Source organism: Vigna unguiculata, chromosome 5 (assembly GCF_037176805.1).
Source record: "Vigna unguiculata cultivar grain cowpea cultivar isolate G323 ecotype 2 chromosome 5, ASM3717680v1, whole genome shotgun sequence".
NCBI lineage: Eukaryota > Viridiplantae > Streptophyta > Magnoliopsida > Fabales > Fabaceae > Vigna > Vigna unguiculata.
The window spans coordinates 7,365,611-7,376,718 of NC_140796.1; the positions used below are offsets into that span (position 1 = coordinate 7,365,611).

Sequence of the window (11,108 nt, forward strand, 5' to 3'; positions counted from 1 at the left end):
TTTAATTTGTCATACCTCCCCATCCCCTTTAATTTACTTCATTTAATTAATCTATTTAATCCTATTTTCATTTATCATCATTACCAATTTTTGGCAGTATCCGGTTTTCCCTTGGATTCTTTCCGATTACAGTTCAGAGAGCTTGGATCTGTCTAATCCCTCCTCTTATCGAGACCTTTCAAAGGTGTTAAATAATGAAATATTTCTTTAGAAGCTATTGTAAAAGCATTTATAATGTGTTTTCATAGTTTATTTTTTTATGTCATGCAGCCTGTTGGTGCACTAAATCCTGATCGACTGAATAGATTTCAGGAGAGATATACTAGCTTTGATGATCCAGTCATTCCCAAATTCCATTATGGATCACACTACTCAAGTGCCGGAACAGTTTGTCCCTTTTTTTTTATATATTTCTAGTATCCTTATTGATCAAAATAGGTTTTTAGCATTGCTGGTATGCTCATTTAGTATCTTCAACTATGTTTGGGTCTTAGGCTTATTTGCTTAGCTGAATATCACTTAGCAAATTAGTTCAATGTGGATAGTTTGATAAAAAAAATGTATTTGGTTAAGTGAATACAGATCTAAATTGAAGTTTGATTGTATTGTATTTTGTTGTGTTTGAGTTTTGTATGTCCAGATATGATGCTGGCATGGTTTCTGCAGCATACTATCATAATTGAACAGAGAAATTATTCAGATATTATGAATCTACCCTAAATTTTGACAGTCTGCTCTTAGCACCTATGATTTTAAAAGGCAACTTTACAAACTATTATATTACTGGCCTTTTAGTAAATTTGCGTTCAGATAATTTATAATCAATTGCTTTGGCGTCTTTCATTCTGTATATGTAAAGTAGGGCAGTGGATTACTTAAGATTTTATCAATATTGGTTGGCTATCTGTTGTTTTAGAAATAAATGGTAGATGGGTTTGAGTGTATCATTAGGTTGAGGCATTGGAATTGGAAGCTGTGTAGGTTCTTTGAACAGTAGACTCTGGCTTTTAGTAAATGGGATGATTTGAGTGAATCATTTACGGGGATAACCAACCTTATAAATAATTCATTGAACATTTCCTATTAGTTAATGCAAGACTTAGGCCTCAATAATACCCAAGTCTTCACAATGAATTTTACTGTTGACTGCCCAAAAGTGGCATGTCATGGAAAGCTTGAATTATATAGTAGACTAAAATGAGAAGAATCCCCCTATCTGAGATTTCATAGGCACTACTGCATCTTGCTTTTGATAGCAATGTGCAACCAAATTGGAAGCATTTTGCTGAAAAAATATTCATAAAATGTTCCTTACTAAAACTTTATTTTAATCATCATTGTTTCAACAACATAGCCTTATCCCAGATATTTTTTTAATTCATTGATGCTTTTGAAATTTATCTCTGAAGAAATGAGCATCACATCCTCTTAAATAGAGCTCGTATTTTCAAGGGAAAAGCCCAAATTCTATGTAGAGTTAGACTTGCCAATAATATTTCAACTAGGACTGCAGAACATCTACAAAATTAAAATCCAAGTACTTTTACTGAAATTGAGTTACAATTTAGAGAAGATAGCAATCATAGTTTCAATCTAGTAAGGTCTAAGAGATATACTTATTGGCCCCAAAACAAGGAACTAAGTCAATATTTGAAAGAATACTATCTTTAAGATTTTGTTTTCTGCTTCATTGTTTCTTTTGCCTCATGAATTCAAGCCTCCGTTTTTGTGTGTATTATAATCACTATGTCCTCTGATGCCTGATTTACCCTTTTGTTTCTTAATACAGTAGCAATAGAAGTAACTACACAGTATTTAAACTCGGTTGTCTTGCATGAATTTTTTTAGTTGCTGATTCTGGAGTATCTAATATTTATTATCTTTTACAGGTTTTGTATTATCTTGTCAGGGTTGAACCGTTCACTACCCTTGCAATCCAACTGCAAGGTGGAAAATTTGACCATGCAGATCGAATGTTTTCTGATATTTCTGCTACTTGGAATGGAGTTCTTGAGGACATGAGTGATGTAAAGGAATTGGTATGTATACACTTCTAAAACATGGTTGTTCTATATATATTGGGAAAAACTTACGTACTATATTGACTAGGGATAATACCAAAATACAGTTTATGAGTGGAGGAAATCATCACATTACATGCTTGTTTTGTTAGATTGAGTTAGACCTAAATTCACCTTTTAAGAATATAGTTCTATTAATTAGGGGGACCTTTGCTAGGTGTCTTCAATAGGGGGATGCTTTTATTAATATTGAATGTTATTATGGTTTTATTGAAATTATTATCACTAACAATTTTTTATTTCCACTTTTTAGGTTCCTGAGCTATTTTACCAATCTGAGGTCCTCACAAATGAAAATTCAATTGATTTTGGCACAACACAAACAGGAGGAAAACTTGGTATGTTTCAAATGATGTTTTATGCTTTAGTTTTTTCTTTTTTTGTGTGAAAATGTCGTTTGTGATATCATGGTTAATAGCTTACTTCTGCTTTTTTGCCAGATACCGTAAAGCTTCCTGCTTGGGCTGAAAATCCAGTTGATTTTATTCATAAGCACCGGAAGGCTCTAGAGAGTGAGTATGTCTCTGCTCATTTGCACGAGTGGATTGACCTCATATTTGGGTAGGTTTTTAACTACGTTTTAATTTCACCCAAATGTTTGATGCTTTGCTCTGCTGCTTGTTTTCTTTTCTTTCCATTATCGTAAGTTAGTTAATCCATTCTTTCTATACATATTCTGGTTTATAAAATTAAGTTGATCTGCTCAGGTTTAAGCAAAGGGGCAAGGAAGCTGTTACAGCGAATAACGTTTTCTTTTATACTACCTATGAAGGGACAGTGGATCTTGATAAAATCTCTGACCCAGTATGTTTCCTTCTCATCACCATATTTTCAACTCATTTATTTGTTGATTAAAATCCTAAAGTTTCGTAGTATGTAAATATGGTAATCATACATAATATAATAATATTTAATCATGGTAATTAGGGCCTCTGGAAAATTCTTGTACTTAATGCTTTTTACATGCAGTTTTGTAGTTGAGACAAGTGGATTTCATTGTCTCTTGTTTCTCTCTTCCTTAACATGGTATATAGTGCGTGATGAGGATGACAAGTAATCCTCAGCCATTAAAAATGATGGGCCTATTGTCCACTGGTGTTAAACTTTCAGAGTGAGAGAGAGAAAACAAATAATTATTTATTGATGTTAATTGATTACACTTTGGTTGGTTCATTTCACTAGTGAATGGAAGGTTCTATAGTCTTTAGTGCAGTACATCAGTCTCCTTATCCACTAACAACCATAGGCAATTCTTTTTTAGGAATAACCATGACCCATCTATAACTTTCATTAGAATTGTCATGGCTCCTCCAGATTTGTTGGCTTCTGTCTAGTACACTTTTTCATTTGGTGACCACCCATTGGTTGGTCCTTGGCTCCTCTAGAGCGTCAGATCACTGCCAATTCCACTCTTTTATTAATTACACACTCATGTACCAGACAAACTTTCTTTATGTGGCTGTATTCAGAGTTCTGGACAACAGTTGCATCAGGAATCGTGTATAAATGGTCAAATACTCTCGATCTATAACCTTTTGGGGTTTGGATTAGATCAAACCTAAATATTAAATATTCATTATAATATGATATTTTTACAGGCTAAAACTTTATTTAAGCTATTATATGCTGTGCACTACTATGTTATTATGACACTTGGGATAACTATAAATCCTTGTATTTGTTAGTTACAGTGTAAACGACATTTTTAACTTTGTAATTGAGACATATTTCCATTACATCTATTGTTTCACTTCCTTAATAATGTCCCTCATGCATGAGTTCTTTGAGCTTGAAGCATTGACCAATGCACATGATTACCAATCCTGCGTTAAGAGTCAACCTTTTATTAGAAGAATTAGAGTAGCAAGTATGGGTGGTAAATGGATGGAACAGAAAAATTTTAATACGGATTATAATATCCATTACTAATTTTGATCTGCTGAATTATTTAAAAAAATAAAATAAAAACCGATCTGTCTTTAACCATTTGATGAAAATCCATCTATTAATAAATTTTTCATGGATGGATATCCAATCCATCGACAAAAATATAATACTTCAAGTTCTATATATAAGGAAAATGTATCTAGTTATGAAGTTGTATAAAAGTAGTTAAATTAGTTTTAATGAATAATGTCATAAATTTTAATATATCTCAAAGATACTCAAAATTAAAAAGTTCAAGTGGTAGTTATATTTATTGACACTGCTAATAATTCATATTGTTAATGGCACGATAAATGCACCCACTTTCACGAACAACAATGAATATCTCGTCAATATACTTGATGGAAGTCTCACATCAACTAGAGGTAATGCCATTTCATAGTATATAAGTGGGTGCAAATCTCACTTTACAAGCCAAGTTTGTAGAGTTAAGTTAGGCTTAAAGTTCACTTCTTAACATAAATTTAGGAAAGATTTAAATATGAAAAAAATTGTTGGAATAATTTTGATCTTTGAGGTATAGATCAGAATATCCATTAGATTTTGATAAATAGTTGATGGATCATTATACATCCACTGAAGGGAATGAATGGATTTAATGAATTTACATGTGGATAAATTGAATGGATGACGGACAAATAGATTGTTTTGCCATAGATCAAACTCTAGACCATTTGACCATAAAGGCATGGATACCAGGCCTTTGACCTAACTGTGCCCAAAGCTGTTATGTGAAGATTCCTGATTAATTAGTACTTTTGCATTACATCCAAAAAATATGTTGCTAATAATTGTAATTGAGTGGATAAGAAAAGTTATATGGAAAAAAATTATGTGTTATAAATTGGGATAATTGTGCTAACCTTCCCTGAGGTTAGCTGTACTCCTAGGCCTCACTGATAAAAAACTTTACCTAAGTCCCTTCTCATATGTATAATTCTTATGCATTGACACCTCTATTGTTTTAAAGAACTGCATATACTTCCTTTATTTTTATGCACAAACCAAACACATAATGCCTAAAAGATAACAAATCAAGGGACATGTGAAAGAAGTTTTTAGTACAAATTTATTCATACTAAATTTAATCTAAGGGAAGACCATGTAATGTACCCTTAAATTGCTCTGTTATAAGATGATTGTAGGAATGTAATTTATTCATGTTTATGTAGATTAATATTTTCTTTTATTCATGACAAGTAAAGGTACAACAGCGTGCCATACAAGATCAGATTGCTTATTTTGGACAAACACCGTCCCAACTTCTGACTGTTCCTCACTTGAAGAAAAAGCCATTAGCAGAAGTTCTGCATTTGCAGGTAACAGCTGATTATTGGATAGTGTTAGAATGTTGGGCATTAACTGTTATAGATTTGTTAATCATTAGCTGTTACAAATTCTAGCAAATGAGGATCATTGATAATTGATTGTTAGGCATGAATCTAATGTATTTGATTTCTAAATTAGCCTAGTTACATACTGTGTGGTATGTCATTAGACACAACATTCAGATAATTCTTTCTTATAGATAGTTTGTATTGAGAAGTTACATCTGTACTCACCATCAAAAGGAAATTACATCTTATCCTTCTGATTTATTTAATGGAGAACTAGTGGATATGCTAAGGCATTGAATAGCTTTATTCTATTGATTTTCTCTTTGACATTGTTTGTTTTCTGTTTTATAGTTGGGGAATTCCTCTTTCTCTTTGTATTTTTTGTCCCTTTACTTAGTAAGTTTTTATTAAAAGAGAAGGAAGTAAGGTTTAGATAGCAGAAGTCAAATACTTATTGTTGATCAAGTTCAAAGGCTTTAAACATACTTTAGCAGGAGTCAGAAAGGAAAAGTGTTGTCATTGTGCTTTGAATGCTGTTGTGTGATATTTTTGGCAGGTTTGAAATCCTCACTTTTATGCTTGATTTGATGAATTGGAGTACACAGTTGTTTTCATGGCTTGTCTTTGATGCTCTTGAGTGGTGTCCTTCATGGTATTTTTCTTGGTACAACATAAAGTGGGACTTAAAAGCTCTTTGAGAAATCTTCTTCTGCACTGCTTTATTTCTCCTTGCTGTTAAGAATATTTCACCTTACGTCTTCTTTTTATCACTTCTTTCTAATAATATTCTGCTCCTACTAGCCTACAAAAACCTCAACAAATGAGTCCATCACTGTTAAATCCGAAGTAATGCCAATATAAAATTGGAATATTGCACTTTTCTATTCGCACATGAAAATTTTCTAATATCTAGCCCAATGATATCTTTCTTTTTATATCAATGTTAGGGGAAACTGTACTTACCTCCCTAAAGTTATATTAAATTATACTCGCATCCCTTCTAATTTTAAATTAGATATCCTCTTCTCTTATTTTGAGCTTGCATGTGAAATCATGAAGTTGTTTAGTGGGAAGACCTTTTATAAATGGATCTGCTAACTAAAGCCCAGATGAAACATAAGTAGTGATAACCACTACCCAAAGAAACGGTGAAATGTAGAATGAGTTAAAAAACCAGACCATGCTTGCATGTGTGTACGAGAAAGTTGTGCTTATGGGGTTCTAAAAGTAAGCAACATTGACATTATTCCAATATTATACTTTCCTCAGAAGCTGCATCTGTATTGACTATCAGTATTCACAGCAAGTTGTGAACTCATTTGAATTCGTATTGCTTGCAATTTTGGTTAAATATTCTTTTGAGTTCTTCTTGTTGATACAGTTCCCTTTTCTAGGCACTTCATTAGATTATCCAACATAGCCATGTGGAAGCCCATTTCTGGTTTTTTATCAGTGAATTCACTTTTCGTTGTAACTGAGAATATTTAGCTTTTAATATTTTTCTCAAAGCTTGATCATTAGTATTTTTTTTAGGAAATATATGCTGATTTTGAAATGTGTGGGGATACCTGATATCTAAAACACTTTTTTTAATCTAAAACGATGTAAATGAAATTTGTTGGCATTAGATTTTTGTAAACCTTTGACTATTATCGTTTATGAAAGAGTTACTGTGCTTTGTTCAGAGTATGTAAATACACTGTCATTTTCAATGTTAAGTACGTGACAATGTTTATATTTCAATATCAGACAATATTCCGTAATCCAAAAGAAGTCAAACCATATGATGTTCCATTCCCAGAACGCTGCAATCTTCCCGCAGCTGCCATCCATGCATCTTCAGATACAGTTGTGGTTGTTGATATGAATGCACCAGCAGCTCATGTTGTACAACACAAGTGGCAGCCCAATACACCTGATGGGCAGGGTACTCCTTTCCTCTTTCAACACAGAAAAGCTACATTAGCCTCTGCTGGTGGTACTATTATGCGCATGTTCAAAGCACCAGCCTCATCTTCTGTCGAGTGGCAATTCCCCCAAGCAGTAGCATTTGCTGCCTCTGGAATTAGAAGCCAAGCTATTGTTTCTATAACATGCAACAAAGAAGTTATTACTGGTAATCTAGAAATGCTTAACATTGTTTTCATATCCTGCCTCTTATTTATAAAGCGAGCTCTTCTGGTGGATTTATACTCATGCAAAACTTCAAATTAATTGAATAGTGTTATTTATCCACTACATGGAATCTTTGTTAGGGTTTGAACCATAATTGTGTGGGTTTATTTTCATGTTATAATGTTTCCTTTTATTCTTATTTCTAAAACTGGGCTGGAATGACTGGAAATCAGTCTAGTGACTAGTCTGGTAACTCCAAAAAAGCTAGTTCATTTCAGAAGAGGTCCAAAACTTTGCAGAAAGCCAGTTTGAACTAGTATTTGTCAAATTTTTCCATTTCTATTTTAAATTTAAACTAAAACATTTTTAAGATAAATAAAAAACACATTTAAGGATTACACTTAGTTATAAATAATTTTTTTTCCATTACTAGTATTTTTTATCTTATGCAACATAATTATGTTAATTTATATTTTTTTGTATCTTAATTTCTTACAACATTACATTTTTTATTACTTCATACATTATATAATATAAAAAAAGTTTTATTGGTACTGTAATCCAAGTTTATGCCTACAAATCCAAGTTTTAAAACATTGCTTGTATGGTGATCAAATTTAGCATCCACAATCATTGTAATATTATTGTGTAGATCTGTAACCCATAAAGCTAAATGCCATTACTGGTGCTCAAATTTTAGTTTTAAATGTTGCGGCAGTGCAAATTAACATATTCTAATCATCAATCAATCTTGACAATTTAAAATTATGGAAATAATAATAAATTATAATATAGTTGCTCACTAACAGGGGATATGAATAATGACATTTCTATCTTGCTTTTTATTCACGACGTTGCAGTATCATTTTAATTTGATTGCTGGTCTGTATTGCTGACTTGAATTGCCATATTTTCAAGTAACATTTACTGAGAAATAGTTCATCTGTTTTTTGTTTAAAATAAATTATGTTTTTTCATCGTCTTGGCTCTTACAGAGTTTTAGAAACATGGACTACATTGTAGTTGGTTTTGTATACTTAATATTTGACATCTAATTTTGGAGTTTTGCTTCTAATTGATTAGGTGGGCATGCTGATAGTAGTATTAGGCTAATATCCTCAGATGGAGCTAAAACATTAGAAACAGCTTATGGGCATTGTGCTCCTGTAACATGCCTCGGTCTTTCACCTGATAGTAACTACCTAGTGACGGGATCCCGAGACACCACAGTATTACTCTGGAGAATACATAGGGCACTTGCATCCCACACAAGTGTCATGTCAGAACATTCCGCTGGAACAGGTACATCATCTTCAACTAGTAATGGTTCATTGCACATGCTAGAAAAAGACAGGAGACGACGAATTGAAGGTCCCATACAGGTACTTCGGGGCCACCGCACCGAAATACTTAGTTGTTGTGTTAACTCGGATATTGGAATAGTTGTTTCTTGCTCCCATTCATCAGATGTTCTCTTGCACTCTATAAGAAGGGGGCGTCTAATTAGAAGGCTGGATGGTGTGGAGGCCCATATTGTCTGCCTTTCCTCTGAGGGGGTTGTAATGACTTGGAATGAATCTCAGCATACTCTCAATACTTTTACACTCAATGGTACTCCAATTGCAAGAACAGAATTATCTTTCTTTTGCAGTATCAGTTGCATAGAAATTTCGGTTGATGGGATGAGTGCTTTGATTGGAATAAATTCCCTTGAAAATGGTAGACCCATTATTAATAGTCCGACCTCGCAAAAGTCAGGTGACAATTTTTATTCAGAATCAGAAGAAACTTTTGAAAACGCCGGAATAGATGTTCCATCGCCATCTATTTGCTTCCTGGATATGCACACGCTGGAGGTACAGCATTAAAATTTCAGATTTAAATTTGCATTTACGTTTTATGACACATTAAAGTGCGGCATTCTATTCCTCATTTTTGTGTACTGTAACCAGGCATTTTATCTAAAAGAGCAACATTCAAAGCAAGCTTTTTATTTCTTGTCTTGTAGTGGAATTATTATAAATATCGTCTGCAGATATGTATTTTCAAATAAAAAATAATTGATTTCTAATGAGACAGTAAATATTCTTGGACCTGTTATTTTTTGTGGGTTCCCAATATTAGGCAGTTTTCTCAAAGATCACAAGTCTTCTCTACATTTTTGTGTAGGTATTTCATGTATTGAAGCTGAAAGAAGGGCAGGATATCACAGCTCTGGCTCTAAGCAAGGATAACACAAATCTTTTGGTTTCAACTTTGGATAAACAATTGATAATCTTTACTGATCCGGCTGTAAGTTAATTCTTTCATATGAAATACCAATGTCCTTCAACTGGAGTCTTTTTTTTTTTACTTCTCCTGAATTGTAAACTGATAAATAGAACAAACTTCATATATTGCCCATGCAGTTTCTTGAATTGCATAATATTAGTAGTCACTACATCACATCTGTGTAGTTTCCACCAATAGAATCAAAATATTTTTGCGTTATACTAGTGACTTTAAATGGTGTGAAATTTCCACTATTCTTCTTACCGCATCTGAAGTTTAGTTGATGATAGCCAGCGATGAAATTTGAACCTTTTATGTGCATGAAATGAAGGCCAACTATTTGTCTAAATAAATCTCTCTGTTGCGCCTGTAATTGTTTTGTTTTAATGTCTAAACTGTTTCATTCAATGGTTATTAATACTGCTACTTACTGTTTGCAGTTAAGCTTGAAAGTTGTCGATCAAATGCTCAAGCTTGGCTGGGAAGGTGATGGACTTCAGCCTCTCATAAAATCATAGTTTGTAGGGTATACATTAATGGGTTACAGATCTTCTACACACAATCAGTTAGGAAGGTTAGGTTGAGGTTATGAAACAGGTTTGTAAGCATATTGGTTGGACCCTTATGGTTTAGTCTTGTGACATATGTAGCATCCTACTGTTACCACTAGTGTTAGATTTTTTAGGTTTGGCAGAGGGTTCTTTGCTCCTCCAGTTGTGCTATAGTGTTGATATTGGACAAGCTTGAGTTCCCACTGAGGTTTGAGCCATTTTTGTCCCACCATTTTTTTATTACAGAGAATTAAAATATAATAGCTATTCTTTCTTGTAATGCTGCTGCTATTCTTCCTTGTAATGCTGCTGCTTTTCAGATGTTGCGATTGATTAGATTTTCAGGTTTGAATGGTTAATATTTGTTAATATAATCAAATTTCAGTTGTTACTTTTTCAAATATCTTGTTGTATAAACTACTCCATGAATCATAGTCCATGTTGCTGACGAGGAAAGGCTGCTACAATATCAAATTGATCGTTTATTATCAAGTCATTTTAAAAATAATTAGAATATCTGCAACCTTTGCCAAGACTTTTGGTTGCTCAATTTTAGAAAGTGTAAGGAAAAGTTTAAAGAGGCCAGAAAGTCAAGCCTAAATATGGTTTAATCGTTGCATATATATTGGGACATCTCTTAAGCATGAATGATAAGAAACTTGGATTTTTATTTTTATTTTTCTTGGCCCCGCCTTTAATTTTAAAGGCATGGTTAGATGATACTGGTCCCTTCACATATTACAACAAATTTTATTATTTAAACTTCTCATAAAATAAAGTGCACAAAAATTTTAGGCAGTTAAGAA

The 11,108-nt window shown here is 33.0% G+C and overlaps 1 protein-coding gene across 2 annotated transcripts in view; it reads left to right on the forward strand.

Moving 5' to 3' along the window:
• Positions 1-10,703, forward strand: part of LOC114184879 (WD-40 repeat family protein / beige-like protein) — a 40,591-nt gene extending 29,888 nt beyond the window's left edge. The window contains exons 22-32 of one of the 2 annotated variants that reach the window (XM_028072256.2): positions 98-184; positions 271-387; positions 1,890-2,039; positions 2,335-2,419; positions 2,522-2,642; positions 2,789-2,885; positions 5,234-5,347; positions 7,115-7,481; positions 8,564-9,336; positions 9,650-9,772; positions 10,192-10,703. In XM_028072256.2, the coding sequence (XP_027928057.2) occupies positions 98-184; positions 271-387; positions 1,890-2,039; positions 2,335-2,419; positions 2,522-2,642; positions 2,789-2,885; positions 5,234-5,347; positions 7,115-7,481; positions 8,564-9,336; positions 9,650-9,772; positions 10,192-10,269 (2,112 nt within the window). In that variant the 3' untranslated portion in view covers positions 10,270-10,703. Of the gene's footprint in view, positions 1-97; positions 185-270; positions 388-1,889; positions 2,040-2,334; positions 2,420-2,521; positions 2,643-2,788; positions 2,886-5,228; positions 5,348-7,114; positions 7,482-8,563; positions 9,337-9,649; positions 9,773-10,191 lie in introns of those variants that run through there. The other variant, XM_085673729.1, reaches the window with a different exon arrangement.
• The last annotated feature ends 405 nt before the right edge of the window (positions 10,704-11,108 follow it).